General features: G+C 42.5%; 1 protein-coding gene and 1 non-coding gene across 10 annotated transcripts in view; both read left to right on the forward strand.

The window, feature by feature from the left end:
- The window catches only part of UBXN7 (UBX domain protein 7), a 78,585-nt gene that overhangs the window by 36,899 nt on the left and 19,695 nt on the right, over positions 1–21,991 (forward strand). For 7 of the 9 annotated variants that reach the window (XM_003895336.4, XM_031663941.1, XM_031663936.1 and 4 more), the window contains 2 exons: positions 2,525–2,590; positions 4,634–4,746. In XM_003895336.4, coding sequence (XP_003895385.2) covers positions 2,525–2,590; positions 4,634–4,746 — 179 coding nt within the window. The remainder of the gene's footprint in view (positions 1–2,524; positions 2,591–4,633; positions 4,747–21,991) is intronic. The other 2 variants (XM_031663938.1, XM_031663937.1) reach the window with 1 other exon arrangement.
- Positions 2,326–2,430, forward strand: LOC116273957. Its single transcript, XR_004182452.1, has one exon. It is a non-coding gene; the product is annotated as a U6 spliceosomal RNA (small nuclear RNA).

Raw genomic sequence — 21,991 nt, forward strand, 5'->3', positions numbered from 1 at the left:
GGAAGGTAGAGAGGGACACAGAGTGCAATATTTAAATTAAAAATAAAATTCAGGCCAGGCTCGGTGGCTCACTCCTGTAATTCCAGCACTTTTAGTGCCGAGGCAGGTGGATCACTTGCGATCAGGAGTTGGAGACCAGCCTGGCCAACATGGTGATGAAACGCCCTCTCTACTGAAAATACAAAAATTAGCCTGGTGTGGTGGCACACACCTGTTGTCCCAGCTACTAGGGAGGCTGAGGCAGGAGAATCCCTTGAACCTGGGAGGAGAATCCCATGAATCTGAGCTGAGATCATGCCACTGTACTCCAGCCTGGGCAACGGAGTGAGACTCTGTCACAATAAATTAATTAATTAACTAATTAATTAATTCAGGCTAGGCGTGGTAGCTCATGCTTGTAATCCCAGCACTTTGGGAGGCTGAGGTGGGAGGATTCCTTGAGCCCAGGAGTTCCAAACTAGCCTGGGCAACATAGTGACATGCCTGTCTCTTAAAAAACAAAACAAAACAAAACTGAATGTAGTGCTGCACACTTGTTTTCCCATCTACTTGGGAGGCTAAGGTAGGAGGATGGCTTGAGCCTAGGAGGTTGGAGTCTGCAGTGAGCCATGATCACACCACTGCAATCCAGCCTGGGCAACAGAGTGAGACACTGTCTCAAAAAGTAAAAAATAAAACATGACAGTGTATTACAAAATCTCTTTTCCCAGAGATGATAATGTGATTGTTTAACATAAATACTGATACACATATACACAGGAATCATATGCATATGAATATGTTTTAAACAAAAATGAAGTTTTTAATATGTTCGGCATTTTTTTGTTGCTCTGTTTTGCCTTTTACTCGGTAGTGCTGGATGTGAATAATTATCCTGTGTAATCATAAACACGAGTTACTGGGAAATATGTTTTGACACGGGTTAGGGGATTCTATAGTCTCTGTCTAATCTTGATACTAATCATTTCTCAGCAGAGAATTATTCTGGTTACATGCTGGCCAGCCTTGTCATAAGCCAACTTAATAACTTACCCATATTGAGGGAATCATGAAAAGCCTTTATTTAAAGACTGGGTAATAGACACTCTACAGGGGTAGTAGAATACCTTAGGTGGATCTGTTTACTTTTCTGTCATTAAACCATTGTGTACCTGTGAAAAAAAGTTTCCAAAATTAAAAATGTTTTTTGTCTTGACGGTTCTGCGCGTGTGTCCAGTCCCTAAGACACAGTCCTTAAGTCTTATGGTTTAGAGTGTAGAGTTACTGTATCCAATCCCTAAGAAACAGTCCTTCAGTCTTATGGTTTAGAGTGTCGAGTTACTGTATACAGCAGGGCAGTCGGAGATCGAAGGCTGTAACCCGAACAACAGGGCAGTCAGATCCTGAAGGCTGTAACCTGAATTGGATATCTGCAGCGTGTGTGTGGCTTCATCTCTACGTGGCGGTGTCCTCAAAATCTTCTTTCTTTCTGACGTCACCACTTGGATATTAAGATAGTAAACTTTTTTGTTTTTGAGACGGAGTTTCACTGTTCTTGCCCAGGCTGGAGTACAGTGGCGTGATCTCGGCTCGCTGCAACCTCCGCCTCCCAGATTCAAGTGATTCTCCTGCCTCAGCCTCCCAAGTAGCTGGGATTACAGGTGCACGCCATAATACCCAGCTAGTTTTTTGTATTTTTAGTAGAGACAGAGTTTCACCATGTTGGTTAGGCTGGTCTCGAACTCGACTTCAGGTGATGCACCCGCCTTGGCTTCCCAAAGTGCTAGGATTACAGGAGGCATGAGCTACAGTGCCTGGCCAGGATAGTAAAGTTTTTTTTTTTTTTGAGATGGAGTTTCGTTCTTGTTGCCCAGGCTGGAGTGCAGTGGCACAGTGTTGACTTACTGCAACCTCTGTCTCCCAGGTTCCAGTGATTCTCCTGCCTCAGCCTGGGATTACAGGCAGGCGCTGGGATTACAGGCATGTGCCACCACGCCTGGCTAATTTTTTGTATTTAGTAGAGGTGGGCGCACCATGTTGGTCAGGCTGGTCTCAAACTCCTGACCTTAGGTGATCTACCCGCCTTGGCCTCCCAAAGTACTGGGATTACAGGCATGAGCCCCCATGCCCAGCCGATAGTAAACTTTTTACACAAGTTTGATCAAGTCTCTTTTAACTGGGCCTGAATTTTTTCATTTGTAATACAAGGTGGCTGAATGGAAGATGTTCAGATTAATTATACATGAATGATTTGAAAGTTTTTAAACTTTTTTATTTTTTGAGGGAAGGCACCATTATGAATCTGAGTGTTTTAAAGCAAGAAATACTGCTCGCTTCGGCAGCACATGTACTAAAATTGTACATGTACGAGACAGAGATTAGCATGATACAGAGATTAGCATGGCCCCTGCGCAAGGGTGACATGCAGTTCGTGAAGGGTTTCATATTTTTTATTTAAAAAAATACTTTTAGATGAGGACATTTTTAGAATTAAGTTTCAAAATTAATTTTTAAATTTTTCAATTCTGTTTTTTCTCCCCTAAAGCTCCTAAAAGACGACGGCCTGCACGTTCAATTTTTGATGGTTTCCGGGATTTTCAGACTGAAACTAGTAGGTATCTATGGACCAGTTTATCATCTCCCTCTTCTCTTCCTATTAAAAAGAAAAAGATGATTGCTGTTAGGCCCAATTACTTTAAGTTTTCACCTTATTTAAAAAGTGAAATTATGGATCCAGGATGTGATTAACTCTCCCCTGAGCTGAACTGTTCCAAATTCTAACCTATTTGGTTATAGAAAAATAGTAAAGGAGATGGAGATAGTGTAGGAAATCTGGTAACTGATAAACTTAATTCGTTTGTGAATAAATACTTAAAATGCTTACTATAATAAAATAAACTGATTTCCCTCAGGATCCTGATTTCTGTCAATGAAAGGAATATATAATGAAAATGGTTATTGTAAGAGATTGAAAAATAGGAGAAAAAGCCATACCACCCAGAGCAGCCTATTAATATTTTGGCTACAGTTGTTTGAAATATTTTTGTGTGTAAGTTAGAATGAGAATCTTGGTCTTACAGTTTTAGAGGATCTAGTATTGATTTAGCAATGGAATCCTAGAGAAAGGACAGTTATGTTAAGAGGATATATGAGAAACCCTTGGACCATGCTTGATTTTGTGGTTTATTTATAATGAGTTCATTGAGGCACAAATAGGTCTTGTAACTTTGGAGAGAATTAATGGGGAACCTGAACTGACTCAAGTCATCTGGGGAATCCTGTGTCCTCCCAGTGGAAGGTGACAACAGTGGTCATCATCTCTACTGTTAGAATCTTTTTATTTTTTTTTTATTTATTTTTAAGATGGAGGCTCACTGTATCACCCAGGCTGGAGTGTAGTAGTGCAATCTCAGCTCACTGCAACCTTTACCTCCCAGGTTCAAACGATTATCTGCCCTCAGTTTCCCGAGTAGCTGGGACTACAGGCTTGTGCCACCACGCCTGGCTAATTTTTGTATTTTTAGTAGAGACGAGGTTTCACCATGTTGCCCAGGCTGGTCTTGCACTCCTGACCTCAGGTGATCCACACGTCTCAGCCTCCCATAGTGTTGGGATTACAGGCGTTAGCCACTGTGGCTGGCCCAGAGTCTTTAAAGATTGAGAACATAGCTAAAAACAGCAGACGAGGCCGGGCATGGTGGCTCAAGCCTGTAATCCCAGCACTTTGGGAGGCCGAGACAGGCGGATCACGAGGTCAGGAGATCGAGACCATCCTGGCGAACACGGTGAAACCCCGTCTCTACTAAAAAAATACAAAAAACTAGCTGGGCGAGGTGGTGGGCACCTGTAATCCCAGCTACTCGGGAGGCTGAGACAGGAGAATGGCGGGAACCCGGGAGGCGGAGCTTGCAGTGAGCTGAGATCGGGCCACTGCACTCCAGCCTGGGCGACAGAGCGAGACTCCATCTCAAAAAAAAAAACAAAAAACAGCAGATGAATTTACATTGCTTTCAGAACTAGATAAATGAGGATGAAAGTTTTCCCCTATGCTTTTTGTTTTGTTTTGTTTTTTTGAGATGGAGTCTCGCTCTGTTGCCCAGGCTGGAGTGCAGTGGCGCGATCTCTGCTCACTGCAACCTCTGCCTCCAGGGTTCAGGCCATTCTCCTGCCTCAGCCTCCTGAGTAGCTGGGACTACAGGTGTGCTCCACCTTGCATGACTATTTTTTGTTTGTTTGTTTGTTTGTTTTTGTACTTTTAGTTGAGACGGGGTTTCACCGTGTTAGCCAGGCTGATCTCAAACTCCTGACCTCAGGTGATCCGCCCACCCTGGCCACCCCTAGAATTATAGGCGTGAGCCACCGCACTCAGCCTCTCCCATGTTAATTAGTTTCTGAATATGTGAAGAAGTTACTTTGATTATGTGACTATTTTCAGTTAATTTTCTTTGTATCCTTGGAATAGGGAATTCCACCAAGTCTTAAGATTCCTCTTGTCTCCCTTTGCATTTTTTTTTTCAGAGTCAACATTAGATCTTTGTATTTGAGGTCAAGCCTGTTGACAGCAATTCCTTCAACTGACAGAAGTTTTTTTTTTAAATGTGATTCATGATTATTTTATGGCTAACTGAAACTTTTTCATCCTTCTGTGTTATAGTTCGGCAAGAACAAGAATTAAGAAATGGAGGAGCTATCGATAAGAAATTAACTACCCTTGCAGATCTATTCCGGCCACCCATTGATTTGATGCATAAAGGCAGCTTTGAAACAGTAAGTTGTTGGAGAGTCAGTGCCTTAACTAGGAACGCTTTTGCGTTTTCAATGCCTTTTAAAAAAAATTACTGGTTTTAGAGGCAGGGTCTTGCTCTGTCATCCAGGCTGGACTGCAGTGACACAATCATAGCTCACTTTAGCCTTGAACTCTTGGACTCAAGGGATCCTCCCACCTCAGCCTCCCCAGTAGCTAGGGCTACAGGCATGTGCCACCACACTCAGCTAATTAAAAAAAAATATTTTTAGTAGAGACAGGGTCTCACTGTGTTGCCCATGCTGGTCTCGAATGCCTGGGTTCAAGCAATCCTCCCACCTCGGCCTCCCAAAGTGTTTGGATTATAGGTGTGAGCCACTGCACCTGGCCTTCAGTGACATTTTTTATTTTTATAAGAGCAAAAAAACATGGTCAGTGTATAGGGAATTGGCATCATAATAAGTATATCTACATGATATGCCTAAAGGTTACATTGATTTATATTTCTACCAGCAATATATGAAATATATTTCTACCAGCAAGATATGAAATATGTTTCTACCAGCAGTATATGAGATTGTTTGATGAAATCCTTTTATTACCCTTGTGTGGTGTCATTTTAGAATCTTTGCCATTTTGATAGCTTTTTAAAATATCTCACTTGTTCGTATATCTTTGACTACTACTGAGAATAGTGTGTGTGGTTTGTTAGCCATTTGTAAATTGTTGATAGGTATCTTTTGCCTAAATATTTCTGTGTGGATCCCAGTGTGTTTGAAAAGAGTGTCTCTAATTGGAGAACACATTCACCCTCAGTTCTTCTTGGTTTTATCATGACTAAACCCAAAGAAACACTTTCCAAAGTAAGTTTACTTGGTTGTCCGCTAACTTACAGACTTACTGAGGGCAGAGGGAAGATAATTTTTTTTAATAATCCTTGGAACCCGTTCTCGTGCATTAGGGGGAACACATTATATGTTAAATGAAGGAGTTTAGTAAAGATTTTAGATACTCTTCTGTTGTGGTGTTCACACAGCTTGCCTTTTCGTGTTGAATAGCATGTTAATGCTCTTTTGAGTTACAATAGCATTTCCATAGATGTAAATCACTTAAATTTCAGTTAAGTCTTTTTTTTTTTCCTTGAGATGGAGTCTCGCCGGAGTGCAGTGGCACGATCTCAGCTCACTGCAACTTCCGCCTCCCGGGTTCAAGTAATTCTCCTGCCTCAGCCTCCTGAGTAGCTGGGACTACAGGTGCGCGCCACCATGCCTGGCTGATTTTAGAGACAGAGTTTCACCATATTGGCCAGGCTGGTCTTAAACTCCTGACCTCGTGATCCGCCCACCTCGGCCTCCCACAGTGTGGGATTACAGGCGTGAGCCACCGCGCCTGGCCTTCAGTTAAGTCTTACTTGTTAGGATCATGTAGGCCAAAGAATAACTGCAAAATGTATATCAAGCCCGACAGGTGGCACAAACTACTACTTGGGAGGCCGAGGTGGGAGGATCCGTTGAGTCCAGGAGTTCGAGGCTGTAGTGTGTGATGATCATGCCTATGAAAAGCCACTGCACTCCAGCCTGGGCAACATAGTGAGACCCTATCTTTCCCTTTTCTTTCTCTTTTTTTTTTGAGACGGGTTCTCATTCTGTCACCTGGGATGGAGTGCAGTGGCAGAATCATGGCTCACTGCAGTCTCCAACTCATGGTCTCAATTGATCCCCTGGTCTTAACCTCCCAAATACGTAGGGCTACAGACACCCACCACCACACCTGGCCAATTTAAAAAGTATTTTGTGGAGAGGGGGGTCTTGTTGTGTTCCCCAGGCTGGTCTCAAATTCCTGGTGTCAAGTGATCCTTCTGCCTTGGTTCCCAAAGTGCTGGGATTACAGACATGAGCTGAGACCCCATTTCTTAAACAACCGATGTATATCAGCTGTACATTTGAACATGTTATGATTATATTTTTAAAAAATTTGTCCTTCGATATACTTTTACACTGTCATACATGAAGTGTTTAGGAGAAGGAATTTCATTGTTAGCTTGTGTGTTAGTTTGCTTGCATTGCCAGAAAGGAATCCCCGAGACTGGGCAATTTATAAAGAAAAAGATATTATTTTGACTGACGTTTCTACAGGCTCTATAGAAAACATGGTGCTGACATCTGCTTCTGGTGAGGCCTCAGGAAGCTTGCAGTCATGGCAGAAGGCAAAGGGGAAGCCGGTGTAACACATGGTACGAGGAGCAAGGGGTCAAGCCATTCACGAGGGGTCCGCCCCCATGACCCAGACACCACCTATGAGGCCCCACCCCTAACACTGGGGATTACATTTTAGTATGAGATTTGGAGGGGACAAATGTCCAAACTATATCAGCGTGCTCTCCAGTTTCAATTTTCTGAGTCAGAAAACCATGAAAGTGGTTTGGCTGCATGGAAAAGAAAACCCAAATGATGATAATTTGACGAAACAGTGATGGGTTTTTGTCAGTAATAAGCTTAGAGTTGAAGAAATTGTTGGTGTTCGTTCATAATTTCAAAGATGTCAGGTTAGATGTCTCCTCAGTTTTCTTCATCTTTCCCTCATGGTCTCAACATGGCAGCTGCCTGTTCTTCCTAGTATTCTGGTGATAATACAGACATTGAGACAGAGAATAGCAGCAAGATGAAAGGCAGAAAAGGATCTTAGTTTGTTTTGGCATGTTTTCTGTTTTTATTAGCTTCTGAGTTGCTCTAGGACGTGATGCAGTAACTAAGCTTGATTTAATTTGGTCACTTTGGAGTGAAGAAGCAGTTACTCTTCTGCTTGCTCATTAAGGGAAAGTAGGAATCTCTTTTGATGTTGTCCCCTGAATTGTAGGTTATATCACCTTTTTTGCCTTGTATTTCATGGCCTGTGTTTACCGCAGTCTTTTTTTTTTTTTCACTGATAATATTATGCTTAACCATCTGCAAGATTTTAAATGAAATAAACATTCCCTTCCAAAAGCAGGTATTTCATTATGGTTAATGATACATGTATTAGTTTTATAAAAATTAGGGAGATAACATGCAAAATTAAGTCATTGAAGTTTAGAAAGATAAATGTTAAAAATTAGAGGGATACTCTTTGGCTGACCAAGGAGGGCCCATAGGTTTGTTCCTCAATATTAGATGTGAATGTGAGCCACAGTTTTGCAGGTTTAGAAACTAGTGTAACTAGAGGTAGATCATGTTCAAGGATTCTTTGTGGCTCATGCTAACCAGATGAGAGAGAATGATTAATTCACTTGTTCACTCAATGCATATTTATTGAGTCTTTGTGTTGCAGGATCTAGTTTTAGGTGATGGAGAGTAAAGGTTTGACTGCATGTGAGAGAGACCGGGAAAAAACCAAACAGTAGCTTATTTATGTATTTATTTATTTAATTATACTTTAAGTTCTAGGGCATATGTGCACAACGTGCAGGTTTGATCCATAGGTATACATATGCCTTGTTGGTTTGCTGCCCCATCAACTCGTCATCTATATTAGGTATTTCTCCTAATGCTATCCCTCTCCCAGCCCCCCAGCCCCCGACAGGCTCCGGTGTGTGATGTTCCCTGCCCTGTGTCCAAGTGATCTCATTGTTCAATACCCACCTATGAGTGAGATCATGGCGGTGTTTGGTTTTCTGTCCTTGTAATAGTTTCTCAGAATGATGGTTTCCAGCTTCATCCATGTCCCTGCAAAGGACATAAACTCATCCCTTTTTTATGGCTGCATAGTATTCCATGGTGTATATGTGCCACATTTTCTTAATGCAGTCTCTCATTGATGGACATTTGGGTTGGTTCCAAGTCTTTGCTATTGTGAATAGTGCTGCAGTAAACATACGTGTACATGTGTCTTTATAGTAGCATGATTTATAATCCTTTGGGTATATACCCAGTAATAGGATTGCTGGGTCAAATGGTAATTCTAGTTCTAGATCCTTGAGGAATCACCACACTGTCTTCCACAATGGTTGAACTAATTTACACTCCCATCAACAGTGTAAAAGTGTTCCTGTTTCTCCACATCCTCTCCAGCATCTGTTGTTTACTGACTTTTTAATGATCGCCATTCTAACTGACATGAGATGGTATCTCATTGTGGTTTTGATTTGCGTTCCTCTGATGACCAGTGATGATGAGCATTTTTTCATGTGTCTGTTGGCTGCATAGATGTCTTCTTTTGAGAAGTGTCTGTTCATATCCTTTGCCCACTTTTTGATGGGGTTGTTTGTTTTTTTTCTTGTAAATTCATTTTAGTTTTTTTGTAGATTCTGGATATTAGCCCTTTGTCAGATGGGTAGATTGAAAAAATTTTCTTCCATTCTGTAGGTTGCCTGTTCACCCTAATGGTAGTTTCTTTTGCTGTGCAGAAGCTCTTTTGTTTAATTAGATCCCATTTGTCTATTTTGGCTTTTGTTGCCATTGCTATTGGTGTTTTAGTCATGAAGTCTTTGTCCATGCCTATGTCCTGAATGGTATTGCCTAGGTTTTCTTCTAGGGTTTTTATGGTTTTAGGTCTAACATTTATGTCTTTAATCCATCTTGAATTAATTTTTGTATAAGGTGTAAGGAAGGGGTCTAGTTTCAGCTTTCCTACCTATGGCTAGCCAGTTTTCCCAGCACCATTTATTAAATGGAATGTTTTTATTATTCAAGGGAATCCTTTCCCCATTTCTTGTTTTTGTGAGGTTTATCAAAAGATTGGATGGTTGTAGATGTGTGGTGCTATTTCCGAGGGCTCTGTTCTGTTCCACTGATCTATATAATCTGTTTTGGTACCAGTACCATGCTGTTTTGGTTACTGTAGCCTTGTCGTATGGTTTGAAGTCAGGTAGCGTGATGCCTCCAGCTTTGTTCTTTTTGCTTAGGATTGTCTTGGCAATGCGGGCTCTTTTTTGGTTCCATATGAATTAAAGTAGTTTTTTCCAATTCTGTGAAGAAAGTCGTTGGTAGCTTGATGGGGATGGCATTGAATCTATAAATTACGTTGGGCAGTATGGCCATTTTCACAGTATTGATTCTTCCTATCCATGAGCATGGTATGTCCTTCCATTTGTTTGTGTCCTCTTTTATTTCACTGAGCAGTAGTTTGTAGTTCTCCTTGAAGAGGTCCTTTACATCCCTTGTAAGTTGGATTTCTAGGTATTTTATTCTCTTTGAAGCAATTGTGAATGGGAGTTCACTCATGATTTGGCTCTTTGTTTGTCTGTTAATGGTGTATAGAATGCTTGTGATTTTTGCACATTAATTTTGTATCCTAAGACTTTGCTGAAGTTGCTTACCAGCTTAAGGAGATTTTGGGCTGAGATGATGGGGTTTTCTAAATGTACGATCATGTCATCTGCAAACAGGGACAATTTGACTTCCTCATTTCCTAATTGACTACCCTTTATAAATTTGTCTTGCCTGATGCCCTGGCCAGAACTTCCAACACTCTGTTGAATAGGAGTGGTGAGAGAGGGCATTCTTGTCTTGTGCTGGTTTTCAAAGGGAATGCTTCCAGTTTTTGCCCATTCAGTGTGATATTGGCTGTGGGTTTGTCATAAATAGCTCTTACTATTTTGAGATACGTTCCATCTGTACCTAGTTTATTGAGAGTTTTTAGCGTGAAGGGCTGTTGAATTTTGTCAAAGGCCTTTTCTGCATCTATTGAGATGATCATATGGTTTTTGTCATTGGTTCTGTTTATGTGATGGATTATGTTTATTGATTTGCATATGTTGAACCTGCCTTGTATCCCAGAGATGAAGCCGACTTGATCATAGTGGATAAGCTTTTTGATATGCTGCTGGATTCGGTTTGCCAGTATTTTTTTTGAGGATTTTCGCATCAATGTTCATCAGGGATGTTGGTCTAAAATTCTCTTTTTTTGTTGTGTCTCTGCCAGGCTTTGGTATCAGGATGATGTTGGCCTCATAAAATGAGTTAGGGAGGATTCCCTCTTTTTCTGTTGATTGGAATAGTTTCAGAAGGAATGATACCAGCTCCTCCTTGTACCTCTGGTAGAATTTGGCTATGAATCCATCCGGTCCTGGACTTTTTTTGGTTGATAGACTATTAATTATTGCTGCAATTTCAGAGCCTGTTATTGGTCTATTCAGAGATTCAGCTGCTTCTTCTAGATTTTCTAGTTTATTTGCATAGAGGTGTTTATAGTATTCTCTGATGGTAGTTTGTATTTCTGTGGGATTGGTGGTGATATCCCCTTGATCATTTTTTATTGCGTCTATTTGATTCTTCTCTCTCTTCTTTATTCTTGTTAGCGGTCTATCAATTTTGTTGATCTTTTCAAAAAACCAGCTCCTAGATTCATTGATTTTTTTTTGCAGGGTTTTTTGTGTCTCTGTCTCTTTCAGTTCTGCTCTGATCTTAGTTATTCCTGGCCTTCTGCTAGCTTTTGAAAGTGTTTGCTCTTGCTACTCTAGTTCTTTTAATTGTGATGTTAGGGTGTCAATTTTAGATCTTTCCTCTTGTGGGCATTTAGTGCTATAAATTTCCCTCTACACACTACTTTAAATGTGTCTCAGAGATTCTGGTATGTTGTTTCTTTGTTCTCATTGGTTTCAAAGAACATCTTTATTTCTGCCTTCATTTCGTTATTTACCCAGCAGTCGTTCAGGAGCAGGTTGTTCAGTTTCCATGTAGTTGTGCAGTTTTGAGTGAGTTTCTTAATCCTGAGTTCTAATTTGATTGCGCTGTGGTCTGAGAGACAGTTTGTTATGATTTCTGTTCTTTTACATTTGCTGAGGAGTGCTTTACTTCCAACTATGTGGTCAATTTTGGAATAAGTGCAATGTGGTGCTGAGAAGAATGTATATTCTGTTGATTTGGGGTGGAGAGTTCTGTAGATGTCTATTAGGTCTGCTTGTTGCAGAGCTGAGTTCAGGTCCTGGATATCCTTGTTAACGTTCTGTCTCATTAATCTGTCTAATATTGACAGTGGGGTGTTAAATTCTCCCATTATTATTGTGTGGGAGTCTAAGTCTCTTTGCAGGTCTCTAAGGACTTGCTTTATGAATCTGGGTGCTCCTGTATTGGGTGCATATCTGTTTAGGATAGTCAGCTCTTTTTGTTGAATTGACCCCGTTACCATTATGTAATGGCCTTCTTTGTCTCTTTTGATCTTTGTTGGTTTAAAGTCTGTTTTATCAGAGACTAGGATTGCAACCCCTGTGTTTTTTTTTTTTTTTTTTTTTTTTTTTTTTGCTTTCCATTTGCTTGGTAGATCTTCCTCCATCTCTTTATTTTGAGCCTGTTTGCGTCTTTGCACGTGAGATGGGTCTCCTGAATACAGCACACTGATGGGTCTTGACTCTATCCAATTTGCCAGTCTGTGTCTTTTAATTGGGGCCTTTAGCCCATTTACATTTAAGGTTAAAGTTGTTGTGTGTGAATATGATCCTGTCATTATGACGTTAGCTGGTTATTTTGCTCCTTAGTTGATGCATTAGTGCTTCCTTTAGGAGCTCTTGTAGGGCAGGTCTGGTGGTGACAAAATTTCAGCATTTGCTTGTCTGTAACGGATTTTATTTCTCCTTCACTTATGAAGCTTAGTTTGGCTGGATATGAAATTTTGGGTTGAAAATTCTTTTCTTTAAGAATGTTGAATATTGGCCCCCACTCTCTTCTGGCTTGTAGGGTTTCTGCTGAGAGATCTGCTGTTAGTCTGATGGGCTTCCCTTTGTGGGTAACTTGACCTTTCTCTCTGGCTGCCCTTAACACTTTTTCCTTCATTTCAATCTTGGTGAATCTGACAGTTGATGTGTTTTGGGGTTGCTCTTCTCGAGGAGTATCTATGTAGTGGTCTCTGTGTTTCCTGAAATTGAATGTTGGCCTGCCTTCCTAAGTTGGGGAAGTTCTCCTGGATAATATCCTGAAGAGTGTTTTCCAACTCGATTCCATTCTCCCCATCACTTTCAGGTACACCAATCAAACGTAGATTTGGTCTTTTCACATAGTCTCATATTTCTTGGAGGCTTTGTTTGTTTCTTTTTACTTTTTTCTCTAACCTTGTCTCCTCGCTTTATTTCAGTAATTTGATCTTCAATCACTGATACCCTTTCTTCCACTTGACCAAATCAGCTATTGAAGCTTATGCATGCGTCACGAAATTCTCATGCCATGGTTTTCAGCTCCATCAGGTCACTTAAGGTCTTCTCTACACTGTTTATTCTAGTTAGCCATTCGTCTAATCTTTTTTCAAGGTTTTTAGCTTCCTTGCAATGGGTCCGAACATCCTCCTTTAGCTCGGAGAAGTTATAACCGACCTTCTGAAGCCTACTTCTGTCAACTTGTCAAAGTCATTCTCCGTCCAGCTTTGTTCTGTTGCTGGCGAGGAGCTGCGATCCTTTGGAGGAGAAGAGATGCTCTGGTTTTTAGAATTTTCAGCTTTTCTGCTCTGGCTTCTCCTCATCTTTGTGGTTTTATCTACCTTTGGTCTTTGATGTTGGTGACCTACAGATGGGGTTTTGGTGTACATGACCTTTTTTTTGATGTTGATGCTGTTCCTTTCTGTTTGTTAGTTTTCCTTTTAACAGGTCCTTGAGCTGTAGGTCTGTTGGAGTTTGCTGGAGGTCCACTCCAGACCCTGTTTGCCTGGGTATCACTAGTGTAGGCTGCAGAACAGCAAATACTGCTGCCTGATCCTTCCTCTGGAAGCTTCGTCCCAGAGGGGCAGCCGCCTATATGACGTGTCTGTTGGCCCCTACTGGGAGGTGTCTCCCAGTTAGGCTACATGAGGGTCAGGGACCCACTTGAGGAGGCAGTCTGTCCTTTCTCAGCACTCAAATGTCATGCTGGGAGAACCACTGCTCTCTTCAGAGCTGTCAGACAGGGACGTTGAAGTCTGCAGAAGTTGTCTGCTGCCTTTTGTTCTGCTATGCCCTGCCCACAGAGGTGGAGTTTAGGGGCAGTAGGCCTTGCTGAGCTCTGCCCAGTTGGAGCTTCCCAGCCACTTTGTTTACCTGTTCAAACCTCAGCAATGGCGGACGCCCCTCCCCCAGCCAGGCCTCCTCCTTGCAGACTGCCACGCTAGCAGTGAGCAAGGCTCCGTGGGCGTGGGACCCACTGAGCCAGGCACGGGAGAGAATCACTTGTCTGCCGCTTGCTAAAACCTTGGGAAAAGCACAGTGTTTGGGGGGAGTGCAGCCCACTGAGCCAGGCACGGGAGAGAATCACCTTGTCTGCCGTTTGCTAAGACCTTGGGAAAAGCGCAGTGTTTGGGGGGAGTGCCCCGTTTTTCCAGGAAGTCTGTCACGGCTTCCCTTGGCTAGGAAAGGGAAATCCTCCAGCCCCCTGTGCTTCCCTGGTGAGATGATGCCCTGCCCTGCTTCAGCTCGCCCTCTGTGGGCTGCACCCACTGGCCAACCAGTCCCAGTGAGGTGAACCAGGTACCTCAGTTGGAAATGCAGAAGTCATCCGTCTCTGCGTTGATCATGCCGGGAGCTGCAGAGGGAGCTGTTCCTTTGCGGCCGTCTTGGAATGTCCCACCATAAACAGCAGCTTCAGAGCTTCAGCAGGTGGAGTCCAGACCGTCAGCAGGACTCGCTCTGTGAAGTGATCAGAGCTGCAGAATTTTTTCTGTCTTGCTCTGCCATCCCCTGTGTCTTGCTTTCCCTTGTCTGCATGATTCAAGTTGGCTTACCACCATATTTGCTTACTAAACAGCATGGAAGGCTGCTCTGCCTATGGAGTAACCGTTCTTCATTCCTTCACATTCTTAATAAACCTGCTTTCACTTTATAGACTCGCCCTGAATTCTTTCCTGTGCTAGGTCCAAGAACCCTGTCTTGGGATCTGGGTCTGGACCCCTTTCTGGTAACATCGTTCTGGCAACCACAGAAGGGTCAGTACTGAGGAAATCCCCAACCCAAAGGCTAACTTTGATGCCACCTTCTGTTGGGACTCGAGTTACAAATGGTGCTCTCCATACAGATGCTTTCAGACTGAGGTTCTGTCTATTCTGAATGCAAGAGGTCTAATAGGCAGGAATATCATCATCCCTGTTAAGCATGAAGAAGTTACAGAAGATGAATCTTTCTCCCTCTGCAACCCTTAGGATTAAGGGTTCTCTTAAAGGGAGGGAGGAATTGTCAGAAGCATTTAAAACAGAGTGACTCCATTTTTTTTTTTTTTGAGACGGAGTCTTGTTCTGTCGCCCGGGCTGGAGTGCAGTGGCTAGATCTCAGCTCACTGCAAGCTCCGCCTCCCGGGTTCACGCCGTTCTCCTGCCTCAGCCTCCTGTGTAGCTGGGACTACAGGCGCCCGCCACCTCGCCCAGCTAGTTTTTTGTATTTTTTAGTAGAGACGGGGTTTCACCGTGTTATCCAGGATGGTCTTGATCTCCTGACCTCATGATCCGCCCGTCTTGGCCTCCCAAAGTGCTGGGATTACAGGCTTGAGCCACCGCGCCTGGCCAGCGACTCCATTTTGAATAGGGACTTGGTAAAATAAGGCTGAGACCTAGTGGGCTGCATTCCCAGACGGTTAGACATTCTAAGTCATGGGATGAGATAGGAGGTCAGCACAAGAAACTGATCACGAAGACAGTGCTGATGAAACGTGTTGCAGTAAAGAAGTCGGCTAAAATCCACCAAAACCAACATGGCAATGAGAGTGACCTGGTCATGCTCACTGCTCCACTCCCACCAGCGCTCTGGAAGTTTACAAATGCCATGGCAACATCAGGAAGTTGCCCTATATCCTCTAAAAAGGGGGGGAGCCCTCAGTTCCTGGAACTGCCCAACCTTTTCCTGGAAAACTCATAAGTAATCCACTCCTTGATTAGCATATAATCAAGAAATAAACATAAAAATTGGCAACCAGCAGCCCTTGGGCTGCTCTGCCTCTGGAATAGCCATGGTTTATTCCTTTACTTTCTTAAACTTACTTTCACTTAAAAAAAATAAATAAACAGCATGGAAGAGGGAAGCGCTGATAAGGTACACATTTCCCTTTAAAGGAAGAACGTATGTACGCAGCATTTCGATTACATTCCATCTACTATAATTTGGCAGCATAGCTACACCCATTTGCAAGGGATACTAGGAAATCCAGATGCTTAGTTAAAAATTGGAGGTTTTATAAGTAAGAGGGACAAGGGGAGAATGGGTTATTTGGTACCGATAAGCAGTTTCTGCCACAGGGAGATAGTAGTAAATTATATAAAACCCTTGCCATTGTAGCGTTTATAATCTAGTAGGAGAAACAGACTATGAACAATGTAAAACAAACATATACAAACACATATATAATAACCGTGAATACATATGTGTATCTTTGATGGAGAGAGAGTGTGACATTCATTTCAAGTTATAGTAGTTGCTTGGAGAAAGAATAAAATATGCCGGGCGCGGTGGCTCAAGCCTGTAATCCCAGCACTTTGGGAGGCCGAGACGGGCGAATCACGAGGTCAGGAGATCGAGACCATCCTGGCTAACCCGGTGAAACCCCGTCTCTACTAAAAAATACAAAAAATAGCCGGGCGAGGTGGCGGGCGCCTGTAGTCCCAGCTACTCGGGAGGCTGAGGCAGGAGAATGGCGTGAACCCGGGAGGCGGAGCTTGCAGTGAGCTGAGATCGGGCCACTGCACTCCAGCCTGGGCGGCAGAGCGAGACTCCGTCTCAAAAAAAAAAAAAAAGAAAGAATAAAATATGCCAGGACGCAGTGACTCATGCCTGTACCAATCCTAGCAGTTTGGTGGGAGGCTGAAGGGAGTAGATCACTTGAGCCCAGGAGTTCAAGAGCAGCCTGGGCAATATGGTGGAACCCTGTCTCTACAAAAAAATAGAAAAAAATCAGCTGGACATGGTGGGTGCAGACCTGTGGTCCCAGCTATTCAGGAGGCTGAGGTGGGAGGATCGCTTGAGCCCAGGAGGCTGAGGCTGCAGTGAGCTGTGGTGGTGCCATTGCCCTCCACCCTCAGCAACACAGTGAGACCCTGTCTCAAAAGAAAAAGAAAAAGAAGGAGAATAAAATACAATAAGGGAAGGAGAGAGGGGGGCTGGTTTTTGTTTGTTCAGGGCCATTTTATGTGTGTGGTCTGAATTGAGTTAAGCATCTGGAAATTTGTAGTGTCCTTTGCAAGTAGATGTGTCCATGTTGCCAAATTCTGTGTCTTCTTACAGCTAAATTGAAAGCCAGGTTGATTTCATAGGTTCCACATGTGTTTGTAATTGTGAGGAGAAAGGACTGTATTAGGAAGATTAGAGAAGATTTCTGAAAGGATGAGATAGGAATAGAAACCTTAGTGAAGCGAGGGAATACGAACGGTGGGGAGGTCTGAGGGAAGAGTAAATAATACAGTGTGGACATACTGATGTTGGAAAGAGCTGGCACAGTCAAGAAAACCAGCTGAGTGAGCCAAACACTGAGGCCAAATGGTCTGACTTGGGCAAGGGAACGTTTCCTTTGTTTTCTTTCCCCACCATCCTGTAAGCTGTGTGAACACAGGGACTTCGTTTTCTTGACTGTTATGTGTCCACCCACAGGGCCTAAAACAGTTCAATTAGCCTTGATGAAATCGTGATTATGCCAGAAAGAATATTGTGCAGAAAGAATCAGAATAATTTCTGTAATCCTCCCTCCCTCCCTCCCTCCCTCCCTCACGATCTAAGCTCACTGCAGCCCCAACTTCTGGGCTCAAGTGATCTGCCCACCTCAGCCCCCCAAGTAGTTGGGATTATGGGCACGTGCCACCATGCCTGGCTAAATTTTGTATTTTTTGTAGAGATGAGGTTTTGCCATGTTGCCCAGGTTGGTCTTGAACTCCTGAGCTCCAATGGTCAACCGGCCTTGGCCTCCCAGAGTTCTGGGATTACTGGTGTGAGCCACGGAACCTGGCCAATATTTCTAATTTCATGAGAGAAAAAAAAACCCCACATTTTAAATTGGTATCCCATTACATGTGCACCTAGCCCTAAGAGTATTTTGTTAATTTCAAAAGTATTTAGTATAAATGCAAGTTAAAATATGTAGCCAAAAATGTGAAGAAGAGCCTACTTAGTAACTAATTTTTTTTTTCTTTTTCTTTTTCTTTTTTGACAGAGTCTTGCTCTGTCACCCAGGCAGGAGTGCAGTGGCGTCATCTCGACTCACTGCAACCTCCGCCTCCTGGGTTCAAGCGATTCTCCTGCCTCACCCTCCCGAGTAGCTGCGACTACAGGCACACACCACCACTCCCAGCTAATTTTTGTGATTTTAGTAGAGACAGGGTTTCACCATATTGGTCAAGCTGGTGTCAAACTCCTGACCTCAGGTGATCCACCCACCTCGGCCTCCCAAAGTGCTGGGATTACAGGAGTGAGCCACCGCGCCTGGCAATATATAACATTTTTCTGATTAAACTTATATATTGTTTACATTTAATTTTATTCAAATTAGACAAATCATTGAAATTTATAAAATGAATAAGGAAAAATGAAATTGTAATTTCCATTTCCATAAAAAAGTACTGTGTATATTTTAATATATTTTCTTCTTGACTTTATGTATATATATTTACTGAAACATACTAAATTTGTTCAAATCGTACATTTTCGTTTCTTTTTTTGAGGCAGTCTTGCCTGTTGCCCAGGCTGGAGTGCAGTGGCATGATCCCAGCTCACTGCAACCTCTGATTCAAGCAATTCTTGTGCCTCAGCTACCCAAGTAGATGGGATTACAGGCATGCACCTCCACCCTCGTCTAATTTTAGTGTTGTTAGTAGAGATGAGGTTTCGCCATGTTGGCCAGGCTGGTCTGGAACTCTTGGGCTCAAATGATCGGCCCACCTCGGCCTCCCAAAGTGTTGGGATTGCAGGCGTGAGCCCCCGCGCCCGGCCTAAACCCTTATTTATCATGCCTTCCTGATCTGACTGGTACTGGGAGAGATGTTGGTCTCCCACTGTTTTACTCTGGGGTCTCTATTGTAATGGCTTTGAAATGTTGATTCAGAACAGCCTAATCCATTCCAAGGATTCCAGAATCTTCTTTCATCGTTTTTCTCGTGGCCCATTCTCACCTCCAGTCCTTGACTCACATCATTGGTAGACTTAGATTTTTTTTTAAGACTCTCTCTTTTCAAATTGTATGTATTTAATTATTTTAAATCTTTTTAGAGATGGGGTCTTACTGTGTTGCCCAGGGTGGTCTCGAACTCCTTGCCTTAAGCAATCCTCATGTCTTGGCCTCCCAAGGCAGTGGGATTATAGGTGTGAGCCACTGCTCCAGCCTACTGTACATATTTAAGATGTATAATATGAAGAATAGTAAAATGATTACTACAGTCAAGCAAAGTAACCTGTCCCTACCTTCCATAATTGTCTTTTTACCTGTGTGTGTGTGGTAAGAGCACCTAATAACCTACTCTGAGCACATTGTCAGTGTATAAGACATTAAGTATAGTCCTCGTGTTGTACTTGAGCTCTCTAGACTTATTCAAGACTCTTTTCTTTTCTTTTCTTTCTTTCTTTCTTCTTCTTCTTCTTTTTTTTTTTTTTTTTTTTTTGAGGCAGAGTCTCACTCTGTTGCCCAGGCTGGAGTACAATGGCACGATCTCGGCTTACTGCAATCTCTGCTGCCCAGGTTCAAGCAATTCTCCTGCCTCAGCCTCCTGAGAAGCTGGGATCACAGGCGCCCACCACCACGTCTGGCTAATTTTTGTATTTTTAGTAGAAACGGGATTTCACCATGTTGGTCAGGCCGGTCTTGAACTCCTGACCTCAGGTGATCCACCTGCCTCGGCCTCCCAAAGTGGTGGGATTACAGGTGTGAGCCACTGCACCCGGCCTATTCAAGACTCTTTTATTCCCTCCCAATATTGTTGTTTTGTTTGAAAATTGTATCTTTGGACCCTTCCTTTTAGCAGTAACAACTTTTTAACAGTATCTTCAGTGTGGTTAGTATCATTTCCAAGTTTCTTTTGCTAGTATTAGGTTTCTCCCCCATTGGAAGCTTCATGAAGGCAGGAATTTTTATGTTTTAGAACTGCTATAACTTCAGTATCTCTAACTGTATCTGAAACATGATGAGTACTCAGTATTTGTTGAATAAATCTGAGCTAATGAAAGCATGAATGTGAGTAAACAAATTTTAAAAGCACACACACAAAAAAAGACTCTTCCATTTTAAACTCTGGACTTTTATTCATTTTCAGTTTTGTACATTTTTTTCTTGTCAGTGTTTTTGGGGCAGACTTCTGTAAATTTACCCTGTTATAGGAATATATGCTCTCTAGTCTGTCTCTAGAATGTATGGTCATTTTCCCGTTTATTTTCAAATACTGTTTCTGTAGTTAAAGCAGCTTAATTAGGCCGGGCGCGGTGGCTCAAGCCTGTAATCCCAGCACTTTGGGAGGCCGAGATGGGCGGATCACGAGGTCAGGAGATCGAGACCACCCTGGCTAACACGGTGAAACCCCGTCTCTACTAAAAAATACAAAAAACTAGCCGGGCGAGGTGGCGGGCGCCTGTAGTCCCAGCTACTCGGGAGGCTGAGACAGGAGAATGGCGGGAACCCGGGAGGCGGAGCTTGCAGTGAGCTGAGATCCGGCCACAGCACTCCAGCCTGGGCAACAGAGCGAGACTCCCTCTCAAAAAAAAAAAAAAAAGCAGCTTAATTATTCATTTATCATTCACTTTTTAAATCTTTGTCCTATAAGGAAGTAAATGGAAATATTACTTCCTATAAGGAAGAAATTATTATATTTGTATATTTTAAAATAAGCCTTTGACCAGTTAAATGCAGCTTCCTGGCTCAATATAAGGATATTTCTTTTTAGACCTTGGGTTTTCACCCATGGAATCAGTAAGCAAATATTAGAAGATCATATATTCTGGGGCTGAGTGGGGTGACTGACACCTGTAATCCCAGGACTTTTGGAGGCCAGGGCAGGAGGATCATTTGAGGTTAGGTGTTCCAAACCAGCCTGGCCAACATAGTGAAACCCCCATCTCTACAAAAAGTGTAAACAACAAAAAAAGAAAATAATTTATTCTGGGGGATTCATACAAAAAATGCTATTTGTGAGATGATGTTAACTTTCTTAAAACAGAAGATATTCTCCGTCTTACATTTTTCAATACCCACAAAATGATGTCCAGTGTGTTCTTGGATTGTTATTACACCAAATTCATTGATTCGTAAGATTTTCCCATGTCACACTGATTTGGAGAAGAATATTGTTCTAGGATAAAGTTATTCCAAAACTGTGGTTTCGTGTCACTGTTCTTTCCTTGGCAGAGATTTGAGGCAGCATTTATTTGCTCATTTGCTTTTCTGCCATTGTTTTCCACTCAGCAGCATTTCATGGGTCTTTATGCTGACAAGGGACTGACAGGCAAAAGGCACACACTAATGATTGATATATTGATATTTGTGGTATGAATCGTAGAGTTGTTTGGGGATCATTCTCAAACATTCTTTGACCTTGTAATCCCAATTTTTGAAATCTGCTCCTAGGAAGACAACTCTTAAGAGAAAAAACTCTCAGCAGTTTTCACTAAAATGTTTAGGGTGATTCTCCAATATAGCAAATATGCCTAATAATTAAGATTAATATGATGTTTAAAAATGTTCTAGAAATGATGCTGAAGAAAACAAAATAAAATATGCACACCAATTGCTTTCATTAAAAAGAAGTATATTTGGCTGGGCACAGTGGCTCACGCCTGTAATCCCAGCACTTTGGGAGGCTGAGATGGGTGCCTCACCTGAGGTCAGGAGTTCGAGATCAGCCTGGCCAACATGGTGAAACCCCGTCTCTCTACTAAAAATATATAAAAAATTAGGCATGGTAGCACAGACGTGTAATCCCAGCTACTCGGTAGGCTAAGGCAGGAAAATCACTTGAACCTAGTAGGTGGAGGTTGCAGTGAGCTGAGACCGTGCCATTGTGCTCCAACCTGGGCAACAAGAGCAAAACACGTCTCAAAAAAAAAAAAAAAAAATTTGTTGATGGAGGTTGCAAGAGAATAAAATTATGTGACTTGATCTTAAGTTTGTTGAATCCTTTTTGGGTAAAGATGTTTAAACATACTTTAAAAATTCAGCCATTACCGGGCATGGTGGGTCACACCTGTAATTCCAGCACTTTGGGAGGCCAAGGTGGACGGGTCATTTGAGGTCAGAAGTTTGAGACCAGCCTGGCCAACATGTTGATATCCCGTCTCTACTAAAAATACAAAAATTAGCCAGGCATGTTGGGGCACGCCTTTAATCCCAACTACTTAGGAGGCTGAAGCAGGAGAATTACTTGAACTCAGGAGGTGGAGGTTGCGGT

The sequence above is a fragment of the Papio anubis genome, chromosome 2 (genome assembly GCF_008728515.1).
Source record: "Papio anubis isolate 15944 chromosome 2, Panubis1.0, whole genome shotgun sequence".
Taxonomy (NCBI): domain Eukaryota; kingdom Metazoa; phylum Chordata; class Mammalia; order Primates; family Cercopithecidae; genus Papio; species Papio anubis.